This window comes from Cervus elaphus, chromosome 4 (genome assembly GCF_910594005.1).
Source record: "Cervus elaphus chromosome 4, mCerEla1.1, whole genome shotgun sequence".
Lineage (NCBI taxonomy): Eukaryota > Metazoa > Chordata > Mammalia > Artiodactyla > Cervidae > Cervus > Cervus elaphus.
Genome location: NC_057818.1, coordinates 12117510 through 12136156, shown reverse-complemented (window position 1 = coordinate 12136156; position 18647 = coordinate 12117510). Strand labels below are relative to the sequence as shown.

At 59.1% G+C, this 18647-nt stretch overlaps 2 protein-coding genes across 5 annotated transcripts; one reads left to right on the top strand and one right to left on the bottom strand.

The window, feature by feature from the left end:
• Positions 1-1195: 1195 nt before the first annotated feature.
• Positions 1196-7765, bottom strand: ADAD2 (adenosine deaminase domain containing 2). 2 transcript variants are annotated; one of them, XM_043897454.1, is made up of 11 exons: positions 7497-7765; positions 7258-7401; positions 3664-3816; positions 3282-3329; positions 3070-3195; positions 2835-2985; positions 2587-2754; positions 2256-2485; positions 1923-2166; positions 1576-1696; positions 1196-1493 (listed from the first exon to the last, which is right to left on the bottom strand). In XM_043897454.1, the coding sequence occupies exons 1-11, from the start codon at positions 7696-7698 to the stop codon at positions 1389-1391; spliced, it is 1692 nt and encodes a 563-aa protein (XP_043753389.1). In that variant the 5' UTR covers positions 7699-7765; the 3' UTR covers positions 1196-1388. The 2 variants fall into 2 exon arrangements, with proteins under 2 accessions (XP_043753389.1, XP_043753384.1); XM_043897449.1 differs by having other exon boundaries at positions 2835-3195.
• A 1364-nt stretch (positions 7766-9129) lies between these two features.
• TAF1C (TATA-box binding protein associated factor, RNA polymerase I subunit C) lies at positions 9130-18647 on the top strand. Of its 3 annotated transcripts, XM_043898175.1 has the most exons (15): positions 9146-9292; positions 12307-12516; positions 13610-13691; positions 13853-13950; positions 14028-14117; positions 14214-14287; positions 14884-15122; positions 15219-15335; positions 15412-15529; positions 15618-15689; positions 15817-15952; positions 16077-16220; positions 16600-16774; positions 16850-16987; positions 17060-18647. In XM_043898175.1, exons 2-15 carry the CDS (start codon positions 12379-12381, stop codon positions 18118-18120), a joined length of 2682 nt encoding a protein of 893 aa, XP_043754110.1. In that variant the 5' UTR covers positions 9146-9292; positions 12307-12378; the 3' UTR covers positions 18121-18647. The 3 variants fall into 3 exon arrangements, with proteins under 3 accessions (XP_043754108.1, XP_043754110.1, XP_043754109.1); XM_043898173.1 differs by having other exon boundaries at positions 9130-9292; positions 14884-15335; XM_043898174.1 differs by lacking the exon at positions 9146-9292 and adding an exon at positions 9355-9491 and having other exon boundaries at positions 14884-15335.

Here is an 18647-nt window from a genome sequence, read left to right as displayed (position 1 = left end):
CACCCCCGTGGCCTTTAGGAAAGAGCAGAGGAGAGCTGCTGAGAGCGAGGAGGGAGCTCTTGGAAACACACAGTCCAGCCACGCTATACAAGAGGTTAGGGGTTCTGTCCAAGGTCACAGAAGCGACTCGAGCAGCAGCCTGGGGGCTTCCAGGCACTTGGGGACATCAGGGGCCTGGGTAGGAACTGCAGCTCCATCCCAACGCTGTGCTCTTCTGGGAGGTGCCCACCCTCACCTGGTGAATTTTCTCACCAGTAAAGTGGAGCAGCGAGAGCATCCACCTTGCTGGTGGGAGGTTTAATGTGACAGCATCTGTAAAGCCTGGGGGCAGGTGGCGGGGGGCAAGGCCTGCTCCAGCCTGTCAGCTCTTTCCTCCATCGCCCCCTCCCCGCCACGCCCCCTTGTTGGCAGCAGCACTGGTTGAAAGGGAGAGGACGGGGCCCAGCAGATGGACAGAGGGAAAGCCCAGCCTGAGGCCAGGTGGGCTGGAGAACAGCCATGTGGGCTGGCCTTCCGGTTGTTTCTCCAGATGAGTCCACCGGAGTGAACCGAGGTTAAGTGGCCGCCAAGGTCACACACACACACACACACATCCACCCCGCGGGGGCCGGGAGGTGGCCTGGAGGGAACGGATGCTATCCCCGGGCTTCAGTGTCTGCTCCTGCCTGGCCCGGAATGCCAACCCAGCTTCCCAGCCCACCGGGGAGAGCGATCTGGAGTTCTGAACCCTGAAACTGCTGGGGGAGCAGGGAGGCCCCTGTCACAGGGTGTGGGGCTGGAGGCTGGTGTGGTCCTCCATCACCTCGGGCCCCAGACTTCAAAGCTGCTGCGCTCCTGCTCTTGCTCCAGGCCCCTGCCCAGGCCTGCAGACCTGTGCCCGGTGCCGGGTTCAGGGGGTGGGCATGTGCCTGGGCAGGCTGCACTTCCTCCTCCGCCCCCAAAGTCCTTAGGGAGCCTGGACATTCCTGCAGACTCCCCACAACCCCCACCCCTGAGAGGTGGGCTCTGGGTATCACAGCCTCACCAGGTAGGACAGCTGTGGTGACACAGAGGCAGGGTGGGACTCACTCGGGATGAGCCCCCTGCCAGCTCCCAGGGCTGCCCACCTCTTGCAGGACCCAGAGGATCTGGAGGGCAGGGACTGGGGCTCCCCTCTTCCCCACCAAAAAGCCAACAGCACACAGGAACACCAGAATCAACTTCTTTATTCAAGCGCCCAGTGTGCAGCAGACCCCACCCCGCCTCCGCTTCAGGGCCTCCCTCCATCCCTGGCTTCACCCTGCGCACCAGTGCTCAACCCGCCCTCACCCCCTCACCCCCACCCCCCAATTGGCACTCCTCCAGCGGGGTCCCACTGGGCTCTGGACCTCGGCCCCTGGAGCTCTGCTTCAGTTTTTGAATTTTCCCACCAGCGGTTTCGAGGGCCAAGCCCCCAGGCCCTGCTGGTCCAGGAGGATGGACAGCTGCTGGCGAGCCTCCTGATAGGGCCCGGCCTAGAGCAGGAGGGGTGCAGATGAGAGGGGGTGTTTGCCAGGGGTGCAGGAAAGAGGGCTGCGGGGGCGGGAAGGCGCTGACCTTGGCTGCCTCGTAGGTCTGCAAGGCCAGCAGGTGGGACTTCCTGAGGGCATGGGCAGCCTGGCGAAAGGCCCGGAGAAAGGAGGCCTTGCAGAGGCGCGAGGGAGGCCCGGGGGCAGAGCTGGGAAGGACAGAAAGGCGCCCAATGTGGGGGGAGGGCAAAGGAGGCCCGAGCCACCAGGCCCGCGCCACCCTCTCACACCACCTCCACCCTGACGATCTTGGGGGGGTCCCATTGCTGGTGAGAAGCTGGTGGCTAGATGCATCTTTTTTCCCCACAGGCAAGGGGATGGCGGACCCCTCCGGTTGTCAAATCCCCCTCCAGCCTGCCCCCAGGCCCTTCTTACTCGGCCTTCACACGCCCGGTGGCCACGTCCACCACCTCAACGTCTGGGTCCCCCAGGCTCCAGTTGAGGCTCAGGCCCTGGCAGGTGTTGGGGGGGAGGTCAGAGGGGGCCACCGAGGGCCCTGCAAAGAGGTGGAGCATGGTCCGGGTGTAGGGGGCTGGCAGGCACGGCCCCATGGCCCTGTCAAGGCTGGGCCGGGTATGGATGGCCCGGCTCAGGGTCGAGGGGTCGTGGCAGGAGTCGGCTGTGGGGCACAGGACAAGGTCTGAGTCTCTGTCCGCCCGTCTCCCCGCCCCACGGCCCACCCCTGCCCCCCTGCCCTGCAGGGCTCACCCAGGACCAGGCTGGTGGTGTAGAGGGGGGGCAGGAAGTGGGCCAGCAGGCCCCCCCCCAGCCCCAGGACGGCCCAGCGTGCCAGCTTGTCACTCGCCGAGAGGCAGCCCACGTGCGTGTCGCGGAGCGCGGGGGCCACGTAGCACACCGGCTTCAGCTCCCCCTGGATGTGGGCCTGCAGGCGGAGCGGGGGGCCGTGCAGGAGGCCGCCCTCCAACGACGGAGGGAGGCTGCGGAGGACCGGGGTAGGGGGTCAGGGCCCCTCTCCCACCCCCACGTGGCGCTCCCTGGTGCAGCCCCCCAGGCCCCCCTCACCCTGTACCCCACACACTAGATATCGTAGGCGGCTCCCTTGGGCGTGTTGCTGACGTAGAGGTGCAGGAAGATCCGGGGCTTGAGGGCGAAGGGGGGCCCGGGCCCCGGCTTGGGGACCAGCACGGACTTCTCCTTGCCCATGGGGCCCCCCTGCGTGGCCAGCAGGAGCTGCCGGAACAGGAACCTGGGGGTGGTGGAGTGGCAGCTAGGGTGGTCCCGTCTCCCTGGGGCTGGCTGGGCAGAGGGCCCCCCGCCACCCCTCACCTCAGCAGGGCCCGGCGGGCCACCACCAGCCCATGGCAGTCGTGAAGCTGCCGGCCCGAGAAGTCCAGCCACCCGGCGCAGCTGCCGCCACCGGTGCCCAGCGCCACCAGCTGGTAGGTCTCCTTGGCGTGGCCCCTGGCACCCGGGACCTCTGCGAGGAAGGGGGCAGAGAAGACTGGCCTGAGGCAGGGGGCCCAGGGGCCTTCCCGGGGAGGCGGGGGCAGGGCCACCCTACCTCGCTCCAGGATGACCGCGGCCACGGTCCCCTTGCAGGCCCAGTATGGCGAGCTGGCATCCACCAGGCGGTCGAAGACTGCGCTGACCACGGCCGCGCAGCGCTGCTCATGGGTCACGATGTTCTCTGCAGGGGAGGGAGGGGGCGGAGGTGGCTTCACAGGCCATGCCCTCCTGTGCTGGGGCAGTGGGCGTCACTGGGGTCTCACCTACCTATGCTCAGAGGAGCGAGAGGAGGCTGGTTGGGGGTCTTTGGGGGTTCTGGAAGAGAGACAAAGGGTGGGCTGTCGTGGGTGCTGGGGACTGCCCTCCCATCCTTCATCCTTCAGGAATCCAAGAGGTCCCACTGGCGATTGGTGTGTGTGGAGGGTTGGGGGGGGGGCTCAGGTCATCCTCCGGAAGCCAAAAGTCCCTCAGCTGCCCCCAGCAGTCCCTGGGCCCAGGGTGGGTGGGATTCAAAGGACATTAGGGCAGGGGTCTGCTCACATCTCCATCCCCAGCTCCCTGCAGGCTGGGTCCTGGTGCCCAGATAGTCTCTGCAGCAACTCACCCCTAGGTGCATGTGCACTCCCGCCCCCGACGTGCCCTGGGTTACCTGCCCCTGCGGCTGGGCCCTCCAGCTGACGCCGGATGTAGTGGAGGGCAGAGAGAGCTGCCTGCTGCTTGGCCTCCGGCTTACTGTTGGCAGTGCTCGGGGGGCAGACCACCCCATCCAGCTCCACGGCCACAGAGAAGGGCGAGCAGGGGTCTGGGGAAGGAGGAGCTGAGAAGTGGTACCGTGCGCCTCATCCTTGTCCCGGGCGCTTCCTAGCAGGACCACGACACCTGCCAGCGAGGATGACCAGAATGACGGGGAGACAGCCTGCTGAGCTCCGCCCAGGCCGCTGCAGGCCTCGGCATGCCAGGCCATGGCCGCTCACAGATCCGCGCCAGCCCCTCTGAAATAGGTCCCTGTGACCCCATTGTACAGAGGGGGACAAGGCAGGCAGGTGGCCAGCAAGCCCAGGTGCTGTCAGGACCCAGATCCATGGCTGCACTGTCCCCAGGAGGAAGGTCCCCTGTCCTCTCTCAGACACACTGCTCTATTTCTTCTCTACAAGAAGCTCGTCTTCCAAACATGACCACTCCAGGTGTTACTTATGACACAATAGAGACAGATGAAAATCCTAGAACAGGGATCAGTTGGTCAAAGGGCATAAATTTATTTCCATTCACAGTATTTGCTGTTACCTGCTGCTAAATTGTCCCCCAAAAGGGCTGCCTTTTTCTTTTGAAGAGAACCTGAATTTCAGTACCCCTCACTAGCATGGAGATTCACCAACTTTAAAAGAGCATCAAGAATGCCAGTTAGGGAGACTTCTCTGGCAGTCCAGTGGTTAAGAATCTGCCTTCCAATGCAGGGGAGGTGGGTTCAATCCCTAGTCAGGGAAGTAAGATCCTGCATGCCTTGGGGAAACTACTGAGCCACAGCTACTGAGCCCACGGGCCACAAAAGATCCCACATGTGTCAATGAAGACCCCCGAGTGCTACAACTAAGACTCGAGGCAGCCAAATAGATATTTACAAAAGAATGCCAGCTGGGAGATGCAGAAGGCAGGCTGGCATCAGGACTCTCTGGCAGCTAGTGCAGTAATAATCAACTCTGGCCACAATCATCAAAGGATGTTACAACCATGTCGGGGGATGGAGTTCTAGGGAACAGGATCGTCACACCCAGCGGGCAAGTGAAAGCACCTGGTGACACCACCCTGATCAGGCCGTCCCAGCTGACCCCCCAGGGGTAGAATAAGGAGATCTCGGGCCCCCTGGCGGGAGGCACCGCCACAGACACGAGGTTGCCACAGATGCCTCCGCTGGTCACGCATCACTTGAACCCAATCCTGAGGAAACAGACAAACCCAAATGAACAACTTTCTACAGGATAACCAGACCTTACCCTTCAAAATCATCACTGTCCTGAAGCCAAAGACAGCCTGAGGAATTGTTTCAGATAAAAGGAGGTTAAAGAGGCTGATGTAATAAATCGTGCTGGATTGGAAAAAAAAATGTCCATCACTGTAACAAGCAGCAAAATTTGAACATGAATGGTAACTAAGTAATATATCAATGGGCTTCCCCTATAGCTCAGCTGGTAAACAATCTGCCTGCAATTCCAGGAGACCCTGGTTCTATTCCTGGGCCGGAGAGATCCGCTGGAGAAGGGATAGGCTACCCACTCCAGTATTATTGTGCTTCCCTTGTGGCTCAGGTGGAAAAGAGTCCACTTGCAATGCGGGAGCCCAGGGTTCAATCCCTGGGTTGGGACGATCTCTGGAGAAAGACTACCTACTCCAGTATTTTGGCCTGGAGAATTCCATGGACTGTATAGTCCATGGGATCACTTGTTAAGTTTCCAGAATTTGATCCTTGTGCTGCAATTAGATAAGACAATGCCCTTGTTCTTAGAAAATATATGTTGAAATGTTTAAGGGGTAAATAAGCCTTCAGATTGTTCAAAACAAATTAATGTGGATATTTATATGTAAATATATATAGAAGAGAAAGAGGGACACAAAGTAAATGTGACAAATGTGAACTGGAGAATCTGGGTGAAGAGTTTATGGGAGCTCTTTTATACTATTCTTCGAAAATTTACCAAAATGAAGAATAAAAATGACAAAAAATGCCTACCCGCATCGACAGTGGAAAGAGGGACCTTAGGCGGAAGGGAGTGGCAATATTCTCAGTGGTTCAGCTCAGGCTCTGAAACCAGGCTGCCCCCTGGCAGTTTCAGCCTCTCTGGCCTCAGTCTTCCCATCTGTAAAGCAGTGGTAATGGTATCTGCCTTTCTTAAGGAACACTTGTGAGGACTCAATGAGTTAATGTATCTGAAGACCTTCAAATAACACTTGGTCTGTCACCCAGAACACAAGAACGTTAGCTGTCATCACTGGTATTGAATTGATTTCCTTGTTTGCTGTATTTTTTTTTTTTTTTTTTAGTTGCAGCATGCGAAGTCTCAGTTACAGCATGTGGGATCTAGTTTCCCAACCAGGGATCAAATCTGGGCCCCCCGCAAGGGAGCTCAGAGTCTTAGTCACTGGACCACAAGGGAAGTCCCTATTTTCTGTATTCTTGATGCTCTGGCATTTGGGGATTTAATCCTGGAGAAACCATCCCTCCCAGGACTAGCTAATTCCTAGACATAGCAAACAACTTCTCTGCAAGCTCACTCTTTTCATATAAAAACCGATCAATCCAGAGCTCACACCCCAACCACAGAACTCTCTCACAAGCCAACATTCCCCATGCCCTAAATCATTCCCGAGGCCAGGTACTAGGCAGCTAGGAACCACCCCACAAACCCTAAATTTATCCAGTGTCTTGCTTTTATCAATCCTAATCTCACTCTGCATAGGTACCCTGCTCCAACCATTCTTTTCCAAGAAAACCCAATTAACGCCCTGGGCTGTGCCTGCCCCTCTCCTCTTCCTCCTGACCACTCCATCCTTTCCTACACAGCCCCGCATGGCCATCTGTGCCTCCTGTTTCTAGGAATCCATACTTCCTCCTTCGTGACAAGCACTCTCATGTCTGCTGTCTTAACATACCTGATTAAAACAAATCCCAGGTAGATTTTTTTTTAATACATTATCTCGTTTTGAGTTGTTCAGTTTGGGGTTCTCCAAGGAAGTTTTACAAATGCTCCCAAAAGTTCTTAGAAGCAGGGAATGTGCTGGCTGAAAGTTGGGAATCTGAATCTAGGAGGGACCTGGTGTATGGATGGTTCTGGGAGGACGACTGTAACCATTATATCTGCACACAGTGTTGCCATCATTAAACTGTATCTGATAACCTCTTTGAGTTGGGGTGGGCTGGCCCTCACTTAGGCACCTCCTCTCCAATGCTGGCATGATAACTCTGTAATTGTTTGTAACTGACCTTCAAAACCTGCTGAAAGGCTGGGTAGCTTGAGGCAGATCCCTTAACCAACCTGAGCTTCAGATGTGCCCCCTCCGCCCCTCCCACCCCCCCAACCCCTCCAACCCCCCGCCGTCACCTGCTAGTTAGAAATCTGGGGTACCTGGTGCCCCTGGCACCACGCTGCTCACAGCAGGCTTACCCCGGGCCCCAGGCCCAACTCAGTCTTCCTGGCTTCATTTGAAAACAGCCCAGGGCACGCTGCCATCCCAGCCCCCTGGGCCTCACCTGCTGTTTGGCCTTCTCGAAAGATCAGGGAGACGCCCAGATTGGCCGCGTACTGAGTAAGCAAGACCACGGCCTGGCCCGGCGGCGGGTCTTTGAGAAGCAGGCCCAGATGTCTGGCCACCTTTGGGAAGTCCCCGGCGGGCCCTGTAGGTGATACAGCGACCCTCAGGGACCTCCCCATCCTTCCTGTGCCCGGCCGCCCCCAGCTCCCCGATCCCTGCCCCCCACCCAGGCCCCACCATCCCCAGCCGCTGCAGAGGCCTGGAGCTGCCCGCCCGGTTCATCGTCCTCTGCATTGGGGGTGGGCGCAGACTCTTGGCCCAGACTGGCCGAGGGCCTCCAGGGGCTAGACCCTGGGCTGATCTGCAGTGATGCTGCCAGACGGGGCTTCCTGCGGCCACTGTCGTCGGTGCCCAGAGCTGCACTGGCCTGTGAAGCCATGGCTGGATTCGAGAACCGGAGGGGACAGCGGGCAAGTTGTGGCGCCACCCGCGCCCTTTTACACGCCAGAGCGAGCGCCCACGTGGGGAGCACGTGGTACAACCGGCGGCGCATGGTGAGCTCCGCCTCCCACCTCACTCGTAGCCAATGAGAGCCCATAAAGCTGTAGCAGGACAGTATGCCCAGCCAATGGGAGGCCAGTCTCCCAGGCAGCCAGAGCCCGGATGTGGACTAAGTGGCCACCTGGCCAATCTCCTTACTTCACGGGCGGGGCTCCGGGTGTAAAGTGAGGGTGGAAGACAGGGCCCTCCCATCATCTTCTCTGCGCTTGCGTGGTATTCGGGAAATAAAAGCCAGGGGAGGCGTCTGGGGACCCAAATTCAGCACCTCACCCCTGCTGCGGTCCAAGGCTGGCCTCAACTCCCCATTTTGCCAGTTTGCCCTCCCCAGCTGCTTAAGCAGCTGAGCCTAGAGGAGGACGGGAGGTCCTCATTCTGTAAGAGATGGTGTTTTCATTTGTAGCAGCCTCACAGAATCTTTAGGGCCAACATTTAAAATCTGTTCACCCTAAGCCTTCCTGAAGCCAACTGTAAGTGCTCCATGTGGGCTTTAGCTAAAATTAGTCATTTTATATCCTGCCCTCCCCAGGCCGCTTTTTTTCCCCTCAGAAGTGAATTTGGGTTGGTTCGTAAAAACATGTCGAGATAGCAATTCTTAAAAATGAGGGTCTAGCGACGAAGGAGAAATAACAAAAATAAAGTTAAGAATGAAGACAATTTACATATGTCTCGCTACCATGTTGCTTTAAGGAGATGGAAATTTTAACAGTCTTGTAGGAGCCAGTGACTGGGAAAATGTGACCAGTTACTGAGTTTACCGTCTGTAAGTTTTGTTACTGTTGCTGCTGCTTGCTACTTTCGGATCTGACAATACGAGCTAGGAGGGGGGCGATGTGGACACTAAGGCATAGAGAAACAGTCGGTTAGAATCTGTTAACATTTGACTTGGAAGAACAGATGTGGAGCAAGGTAGATTTAACCTCCCAAACGGTTCAAGGATTGACCTCAAGAAAGACAATTCTGAGGACTTCCCTGGTGGCTCAGCGGTAAAGAATCTGCCTGCAATGTAGGAACTGCAAAAGACGCAGGTATGAGCCCTGGGTCAGGAATATCCCCTGGAGGAGAGCATGGCAACCCACTCCAGTAGTCTCGCCTGGAGAATCCCATGGACAGAGGAGCCTGGCGGGCTTCAATCCATGGGGTCGCAAAGAGTCGGACACAGCTGAGCGACTTCACTTTTCATTTCCTTTTACTTAATTTCCAGTGCCCACGACGCAGTCTGCACTCGCATTCTCCCTCCTCCCGGGAGGTGGCGCTCTGGAGCGCCCCTGAGGCCGGGCTGGGAGGCGGGACTTCCTGCCTTCCAGAGAGCATTTCCGGCCCAGCCCGGGGAGGCGGTTCATTGTTTCTGTGCGGCTTTCGGGTTGAGGGCTCGGGAGCTAGGGTTCCGCCTTGGGGCTCCGTCGTAGCACGAGGGTCAGGCAAGCGTCACGCGGAGGTCAGTTTCCCAGACAAGCACGGCGCGACGGGATCACGTAAGTGCGCGCACCCCTCCGACGGGACGGAGGGGCGGGTCCCCCTGCTTCAGTCCACCAGCCCCAAGCTGTGTGGCTTTGGGACGAGTCGCCCAACCTTTGCAGAGTGGGTGGTGAGCAGCCGCTGGCTCATGGAGAGGGGAGCATCACGCCATTGTAAAGCGTCGTAGCAACAACTGTCTGGCACACAGCGCTTGGTGTGAGATGCCTGCTGTTCTTGTGTTGAAATTCTGGGGCCTCGACGTGGAGTGGGAAGAGACGGATGGGGAGGACGTGGGCGAGTAGAGGTCTGAAGGGAAGGGCCTCCCTGATCCCCTCTCCCATACCCCGGCAGGCGCACCTATTGCCACACCCGGCGTTCGTGCAGACCCGAGGAAACTCCGGAGGTCTAAATTAGGATCCGGGAGAGAACGAGGGCGGGAAGTCGAGGCTGTCTTGTCTCGGGGCTTTTCTGAGGTCGTGGGCTCCACCAACTCCCTCAGCCTCCCTGCGTTTGTTTGAGGCTGTCTAGTTCCTTATTCTTGGATTTGTGCCTTCAGCTTTTACGTACTGATTTCAGTTCAGTTCAGTCGCTCAGTCATGTCCGACTCTTGCGACCCCATGGACTGCATGCAGCGCGCCAGGCTTTCCTGTACATCACGTAGTAAATAAGGCAGGCACCGGGGATAAAGTCCCTTCCCCATGGGGACTCTCAGAGCAGTTTGGAATCACATAGCTTTACCTTTAAATATCTTATCACACATCACAATGCGTGCTCCAGAGGAGGAATGCAGGGTGATGTGGGACAGGGCTGGAGGAACCAGGAGAGGCTTCCTGACAAAATCTGAAGGATGGGGGCGGATTTTATAGGTGGGTAGGAAGGGCAATGGTGTTCATTTTTAGTGGAGAGATAGTGTGAAAGGGTCCTCTCGTGAAAAGATGCATTCCCACCACTGTCCTCTCCTGTGATGGAGGAGAAAGACAGCAACAATCAGATGCCAGGAGCTCAGAAATGAGTCAGATACAGTTCCTGTCCCAGAGAGCAGTCCTGAAGAAGAGATAAGGCATATAAACCACAATTAGAATGAGGCTGACCTGTGCCCTGAGAAACACATTCATTTGACCAGTTTTTTTATTTTTAATTACTATTTATTTATTTATTTACATGACTGCACTGGGTCTTAGTTATGGCACTCAGAATCTTCAGTTATGGCATTCGAACTCTTAGTTGCAGCATGTGGAATCTAGTTCTGTGACCAGGAGTCAAACCTGGGCCCTCTACATTAGCCACTGGACCACCGGGGAAGTCCCTCATTTGAAAAGTGAAAGTGCTAGTCACTCAGTTGTGTCCAACTCTTTGTGACCCCGTGGACTGTAACCCACCAGGCTCCTCTGTCCGTGGAATTCTCCAGGCAAGAATACTGCAGAGGGTTGCTATTCCCTTCTCCAGGGGATCGTCCCTACCCAAGAATCAAACCTCAGTCTTCTGCATTGCAGGGAGATTCTTTACCATCTACCAACATTTACTGTGTGGTGAGCACTTTGCAAGGTGCTCAGAGTACCTGGAGGTACCGAGGTTACAAAATAAATGGATACATGCAGTGGTAGCTCTAAGGGGAAAGGTTTTGCTTAGTGAGGCTCTGAGGCTGGTGCTCGCTTCTGGATGCAGGGAGAGTAGTGGATCAAAACAGGTTTTGGAGCGGCTGGAGGATCACGCTATTGGCCTTGGGCAAGTTGCTCTTTCCCAGCCTGTTTCCTGACCTCCATACTAGCGGCAGGAGAATAAAACTTGTAGTACCATGTCGGGCAGATGCTGGCACTCAGTAAGTGAGAACTTCTCTTACTTTTGCAGGTAATAAAGGATATTACAGCTGCTTATTCTTCTAGAGCACTTTGTATTTTGTTGTTGTTGTTGTTCACCCTCTTTGTGATCACATGAACTGCAGCACGCCAGATTTCCCTGTCCGTCACTATTTCTTGAAGTTTACTTAAGTTCACGTCCACTGAGTCAGTGATGCTTTCTAACCATCTCATCCGCTGCCACCCTCTTCTCTTCCTGCCTTCACTCTTTCCCAGCTTCAGTCTTTTCCAATGAAGCGGCTCTTCGCATCAGGTGGCCAAAGTATTGAAACTTCAGCTTTAGTCCTTCCAGTGAATATTCAGGGTTGATTTCCTTTAGGATTGACTGGTTTGATCTATCTGCAGTCCAAGGGACTCTGAAGAATCTTCTCCCACACCACAGTTTGAAAGCATCAATTCTTCAGCACTCAGGCTTCTTCTTGGTCCAACTCTCACGTCCATACATGACTACTGAAAAAAACCGAACTTTGACTATATGGACCTTTGTTGGCAAAGTGATGTCTCTGCTTTTTAATACTCTGTCTAGGTTTGTCATAACTTCCCTTTCCAAAGAGCAGGGATCTTTGAATTTCGTGGCTGCAGTCACCAAAGCCCTTTGACATAAACATTATTATTCAGTACATAGTTGGTTCCTTTTTGGTGGAGGGTACTGTCCTCGACAGTGGGAAGGCAGACAAATAAGACTCGTCTCTGGCTTTGGGGAACATGAGTTTGTCTTGAGAGTGTAGCCTAGAGTGTGGGGCTTGTCGTCCAGGTAGGACTATGTAATTATAATGTGATACGTGAGAGCGTGATGGAAGCTGACCCCCACCAGCCACCTTCTAACTTCGGTCCCCATCACTCACCCCCTAGTTCTTCCCATGGCTGCACAGTTGCTTCTCACGTACTTCCTACCCCAGGACTCTTGGTCCTGCTGTTCATTCTGCCCAGTACCCTCTTCCCAGTAGTTGGCATGTTTGTCTCTGTCATTAGGCTCTGTGTGTGCCGGACACCATCTTCATGAAGCTACCGATGCTTCACCCTTAGGCCCTGCCACCCCTTCCCTCCTGGCGGGTTGCTTGGTTTTGGTATAGCACCTACTATTCTCGGGCGTTCGGTGACACGTTCATTTGTTCTTTGTTATCTGCTTCCCCAAAGAGATTATCCTTCTCTTAAGGCACTCTTCACTCTCCCAGGAGCCCCGGAAGCCGCTGTCCAGTTCAGGTCTCTGAGGAAGGCCAGGGTGACGGTGGCTCCTCTTTTTCAAGATGGACTTCCCCAGCTCCCTCCCACCCTCGTTGTTCATGACCGGCCCCCTTGGTCAGAGTGATGTCCCTGACCTGTCATTCATGTGCAGCTGGAGAGATGCGCTGACCCTGCCAGCGTCCTCGCCCCAAGGCTCTCAGGTGAGGATGGCAGGGAGAGCCTTGGTGGCTCCGCGGCGGTGGGGGGGACATCGATTGGCCCCCCCATCCTAGAGGTCACACCGGTTGGCAGGAGTGCAGAGTGGGGGGCTTTGGTACAAATCTACTAAGACCCAGGCTCAACCAGAATCCTGTCCTTTGGGGACCTGGGGTGCCCTGCCATCCACAGAGAGTTCAGCCTCCTTCCTGGCTCCCTCTCCCCCAACCTTCTCCTTTCTCTATTTGTTCAACGAATACTCACTGAATAGCCCTACTGTGTGCCAGGTGCCTTCTCAGGCCCTGGGGGTCCAGAGTGAGTAAGTTAGATGTGCTCCCTGCCCCTGGGGAACAGTTAGGTGGAGTGGGGACTGACAAGTGAATAGGTCAGAAGATAAAATCATTTCAAAGTGTGGACAGCTCTGAGCGAAACCAAAAGGATGCTGGAGCCACACAGTGCAAGGTGATGGGGGCGGGGGGACCTGGGACAGGAAGGACACCTGCTCTTTCCCTGGACGCCTAAGTCATTGGCTGCCACTTAGAGACAGGCTGGCTAAGGGTTACACCAGGCAGAGGCACATGGGTGAGAAATTTAAGAGAGACCCTGGACGGGTGGTGGGGGGCGGGGGCGGGGTTGGCAGGGCTCCCTTGACAAGGAAGGCCTTCCATCAGGAGCCTTACCTGTTGCTCTACCATCCCCGAGTGTGGAGCTGAGTTGTCTGAGGCCAGCCCTGCAGGGGAGCAGAGGAGCCTGTGGGCGACTGCATGGTCTCCCGAGTGTAAGTGACACATGGGTGGGATCCGGGCCGGCCAGCGAAGGCCGGGCCATCCTCCGAGAGCAGTGCAGCCTGGAGGTGGGAAGCACAGACTGGCGTCAGGCTGCCTGAGTCCAGATCCCAGCCCTTCTCTTTTCTGGCTGCTGCCCGGACTTGGGATGGCCTCCCCGTTCCTCCCATTTTCTTCATCATTAAAGTGACAGTGACCAGCTTGGCAGGCGCCTGGTGAGGACTGAAGGAGTTAACAAGAGACAAGAGCTGATGACAGGGCCTGGCCTGGGCGCTCACTGTGTCACGCTGTGGCCGTGGTTGTGTTTCCTCAGGACAGGGCGCCACCTGTGGCCAAGGACCTGCTCTGGGAGCCGGACACGCCTGGGCCCCTGCCCTTGCTGCCTCCTGGCCCCGGTAAGGAGCTCGGGCTGGGGGCCCCTCCCGAGCTGCTCCCACTCACTGCTGCTTCCCCAGCCCCCTGCTGATTCCTTCCACCCAGCAGGGTCCTTGGCACCTCTAGGCACGGGGATGCCTGGTTCCACTCCAGTCCCTTCCCAGCCTCCCTCTTCCCTCAGATCCCTGGGACCCTGGCCTGACTGCCAAAGATCTGCTTTTCCGGGGAGGCTACCAGTTCCGGAGACATCCCCGAGCCGTGCTGGATGTTACTGAGCAGGTGCGCGGGCCCACCCGGGGGACAGTGCTGTGGGCCCGGGGCTGTGCCTCCTGACCCGGCCTCCTTTCCTCCTGCAGGTCAGCCGGTTCTTGTGGAACCATGGAGACATAGCCTTTGCACCCCTGGGGAGGCTACTGCTGGAGAATTTCAAACTGGAAGGAGCACATGTGAGTAACCCTGGCCGGCCAGGAGGGGGGAAGCGCCCCACTTTCCATCGGGGTGGGCCCTCGGGCGTGTGAGCTTGACAAGGATTTTCTACACAGAGCCGCTCTAAGACGAAGACAGTGGTCAGTGTGAAGAGGCTACTCCAGGACCTCGGTGGACACCAGCCCTGGGGGCAAGTGGCTAGTGAGAGAGGACGGGTTGGGTAGGCCTAGCCGGTGGTGGGGCTCTGGAAGGATCCAGGCCGGGATGCCAGTTCCCATCAACATTTGCTTCCACCCTCCCCAGTGCAGCATGAGCCACACTTCCTCATCTAAACCCCAGCTGCGCTAGCAGTGTAGGGGAAAAGGACGGTAAGCTCGTGGAGTGCAGGCGTGGCTGCATCCAGGCGTTCAGGTGTTATTAGAGCTTTACCTTTACCTTCTCACCCACTTGCCTCTGCTTGGCTTAGTTCCTAGGCAGACTGCTTCCAGGTGGCAGCAACGTGGTTTATGATTCCAGGGAGAGGACTAGTGGCCTTCCTGAGGCACCAGCAGAAGTCCCAGGAAGGATGAGCTTGGCTCGGCTTGGCTTGGGTGTCATGCCCGTCATGAGCCCATCACTGTGGCTGGGGCGACCCCCAAGTGCCCAGGCCTGGGTCATGTGACTGCAGCACAGGAACAGGGTGGGGTGTTCTTGCAGAGGAAGGAGTTCTAGGTTGATTTTAAAACGCGTCCACTACACTGGGCCTCCCCGGGCTGGCCTGACCCTCCTGCCGTCCTCTCGTCCCAGCTGTCCCTGGGCTTACCTCAGCCAGCGCCAGCGCCGGTTCTCCATCCTTGGGGCCCCGATCCTGAGCACGTCGGTGGCGAGCCTCCTGGGAGAGCTGCTGCATGAGGAGCTGGCCCTGCGCTGGGAGCAGCTGCTCCTGGATGATGTCTACACTGGGGGCGCGCTGGCTTGGGTGCCCGGCAGGACCCACGGGGCTGGGCAGCTGGTCTACCCCGTGGGCAGCACCATGGACACACTGCGTATCCTCCCTCGCTGGGCACAGGCCAGGGACGGGCAGGGAGTTGTGGGCCTCGAGTGGCCGGAGTCCATAAACTTGTCCTTAGCAAGATGCCCAGGTTTCCAGAAGGTCAGTCTGACCCCAGAGAGCGAGCCCCAGGTTCTCAGAGACCCTGGCCGTATCCAGCTCCGGGGACCTGTCCGGCAGGTGGTGACCCGCAGCGTGCAGGGAGAAGGTAAGGCTGTGGACGCCCCCTTGGCTTACTTCTGCTGCTGACCCTCACCCTCACCCTGACCCTCTCCCTCCTCCAGCTCTGCTGGCTGTCCGCTCTGACCACCACTGTGCCCTGTGGAAGGTCAGTACGCAGGGGCAGCCGGCCCCTCTCCAGGTGCTGCAGGTGGACAAGGGGGCCACAGGGATCAGCCTCAGGTGAGGGGCTTGGGGGAGGGGGCAGTGTGCGTGGAGGCGGGCTTGGGAGAAGGGGTGGCCCGGCGTTCCTCATGCGTGTGCCCTGCAGCCCTCACCTGCCCGGAGAGATGGTCATCTGCAGCCGCTCCGGAGCCGTCTGTCTGTGGAGCACCGAAGATGGGTAAGGCCTCTGCCACAGAAACCCACACCCCAACACGGCCCCCCCAGAACCCGGCTGGGGCCCGGCCAGGGTGCCCAGTCCTCCCCCTCAGCCTGTCCCCCCACCACGGCTGGCCTGTCTCCCCAAGGCTGCGGCAAATCTACAAGGACCCTGAGACCCTGGTGTTCCGGGACCCCTCTCCCTGGCGCTGGGCAGACTTCACTGCCCACCCTCGAGTGCTGACGGTGGGTGACCGCACCGGAGTGAAGATGGTGGACACTCAGGTGAGGGCACGGGGTGGGGGGGCCTCTGCCAGCGGGCGTGACGAGCCACAGGGCCAGCGAGTCCCCGGCCGGTTGAAACCACAGATGGTGGACCGTGAGAGAGCTGACCCATCGTGTCCCCCAGGGCCCGCCAGGCTGTGGTCTGCTGCTCTTTCGTGGAGGGGCAGAGGCGTCATGCCAGAAAGGAGAGCGGGTCCTGCTCACCCAGCACCTGGGGGATCTTGGCCCCGAGTCTCTGCACCCCATGCTCCACCTTGTCTGCACCCAGGTGGGCTCACCTCCCCTTCTCTCTGCCCTGCCCTGTCTCAGGTGACTGGAGGCACAGGTCCCAGGGCCTTGGACAGCAGCCGGGGAGGGGGAGGAGGTCTGGCCCCGCCCTGCCCCGCCCCGCCCCCTCAGCACCCTGGGCGCTCCTGGGTGTCTGGGCATGTGTGCCAGCCTCGGGCAAGGGTGGGGAAGGCTGTGAGAGCCTCTCCCGAGAGTCCCTCTCCCAGCGGGACCATCAGGACAAGGGACACCTGCTGGAGAGACGCCCCCTGTGCAGAGCCAGGCTACTCTGAAAACCACATGGGGCTCTGGAAGGGGCCAGGGGGCGACCCAGGGAGACTTGTCCCGCCCCGTCGGTCTCATCCCTTGTTTTCTGCCAGTTCTCCGTCTACCTGGTGGATGAGCGCCTCCCCTTGGTGCCCTTGTTCAAGTGGAACCACGGCCTCCGCTCCGCACCTCTGCTGGCCCGGCTGCTGCCCCCACTGCGCCCGGGCCTCCCCCAGCCGCTGCTCCTGGCCAGCCAGGGCGGGGAGCTGCAGCTGCTGCACCTCGCAGGTGAGGGGCCAGGCGGGGCAGGGGGCTGGGCGGGGCAGGCCTGGACAGGGCCTCAGCTGTCTGTCCCTCCTACAGGAGCGGGGGCCTCCACGCCCCGGCTGGCAGGGCTCCCCCAGTCTCTCCCCACCAGGAGCGACTCCCTCTCTGCCTTCCCCCTGCTGGAGCCCAAGAGTCACCGGAGGCTGCAGGAGCGTCTGAAAGCACCCACCATAGGTGCGTTGGGGGCCGGGGCGGGCAGAGAGCCACACCCCCCAGGCCTTCTGGTCACTGTCCTTCCGTCCCCAGGTCTGGCCGCTGTCATCCCACCCCCCGCCTCCACACCAGTGCTGTCGCTCTTCCAGCTGTCCGCGGCCGGAGACGTCTTCTACCAGCATCTCCACCTCCAGGCAGACCCCGGGCCCAACGCTCATGCCCCTGCAGCTTCCTGGACACCCCAGGCCACTGCCTGCTGCAGCCGGTGGCTGAAGGCCCTGCTGGAGGTGCCCCTGGCTCCCCCGGTGTGGGCAGCACCCACCTTCTCCCACCGCCGGCTGCTGGGTGGCTTCGAGCCTCAGAAGGTGGAGGGGCCGGTGCCCGAGGGTCTCCGCAGGGCCATGGCCCAGGGGCGGCTGCTGCAGCAGAGGGACCTGGGCTTGGTCCCCCCGGAGGAGCGGCCCCCTGCCCCCGAGCCTGGCCCCGAGGACGAGCTCAGCGAGCGTCTGGAGGCAGCCTGGGAGTTCGGGGCGGCGGCCTGGTGGGAGAGGCGGCGGGGCAGCCGCGCGGGGCCTGGGAAGCAGCCCAAGCGGCAGAAGCGGCGGACTCAGCTGTCGAGCACCTTCTCCTCCCTCAGTGGCCGCGTGGACCTCTCGGACGCTGCCAGCCCCCCGCCCAGCCCAGACCGCATGGTGCCCGAGGCCAGGCCCCAGCCCCCAAGGACCCCGCCCTCCCAGGAGCTTACCCAGGAGCCCTGGGCCCAGGGCGTCCCCTCGGAGCGGCAGCAGACCCTCCGGGACTACATGGCTGAGCTGCCGCTCCACGCAGACACCCCCGGAGGGGCCTCTACACTCTCCTCCCAGACCCCCAGCGTCCAGGCCACACCCTTGGGGCAGCACACCCCCCAGGTTGGCACGTTCCAGCAGCTGCCCCGAGGGGACACCCCAGAGGGCGCTACCCTCCCCTCCTCCCAGACCCCCAGCATCCGGGCCACACCCTCCAGGCAGCACACCCCCCAGGACAGCATGGTCCAGCAGCTGCCCCAAGGGGACACCCCAGAGGGCGCCACCCCGCCTTCCTCCCAGACACCCAGCATCCTGGCCACACGCTCTGGCTCTCAGCGGCTCCGGAAGAAGCCCCGCATGGGCTTCTGAGGCCCGGGGAGGTTGCCAGCTCCAGGAGCCTGCCATCCTCGATAAGCTGCGTCTTTCGTGGTTGAAACAGGAATCAGAGAACAGTCCCCAGGGAGCAGACCTCCTGCTTCTGGAAGGCCTTCGTGACTGGGAGACGCTCGTAAGCAGTCTGGAGCCATGTCGGGGGAAGGACGACAGCAAAGTAGTCCTTTATCCCATAGGTCACGGTCTTGGGGCACGTGGTGGAGCCCTGGCAGCCCTGTCCTGAAGGTCGGTGTCGCTGGGATCCCTTCTGGCCAACAGGGTCATGCTGGAGGCAGGGGCTGCAGGCGCGCTCGGGACCCCAGTGACCTCGGGGCCAGAGCCGTGGCTCCTCGGCACTGTGGGTGATGGTGAAATGAGCTCCCCAGCCGGCCCGCGCTCACTGGGTGTCAGTGGTTTGTGGTCAGTGTCTGTGTGACGTGGTTCCTAGCACAATCTAACGTGGAGAGGGAGGTGCTTTGGACCCATGTTAGGGGTTGAATAAACCCATTGCTGAGCCTGGTGTT

Coding starts and splice junctions, on each gene's coding strand:
- ADAD2 (XM_043897449.1), bottom strand. CDS start 7,698: ATGGCTTCACAGGCCAGTGCAGCTCTGGGCACCGACGACAGTGGCCGC. Junction 2,755..2,834: donor GCCCGCCGGGCCCTGCTGAG/GTGAGGGGTGGC, acceptor CACCACCCCCAG/GTTCCTGTTCCGGCAGCTCC. Junction 1,697..1,922: donor ACCGGGCGTGTGAAGGCCGA/GTAAGAAGGGCC, acceptor TGTCCTTCCCAG/CTCTGCCCCCGGGCCTCCCT.
- TAF1C (XM_043898173.1), top strand. CDS start 12,379: ATGGACTTCCCCAGCTCCCTCCCACCCTCGTTGTTCATGACCGGCCCC. Junction 13,951..14,027: donor TGCTGGATGTTACTGAGCAG/GTGCGCGGGCCC, acceptor TTCCTCCTGCAG/GTCAGCCGGTTCTTGTGGAA. Junction 15,530..15,617: donor GCCACAGGGATCAGCCTCAG/GTGAGGGGCTTG, acceptor TGTGCCCTGCAG/CCCTCACCTGCCCGGAGAGA.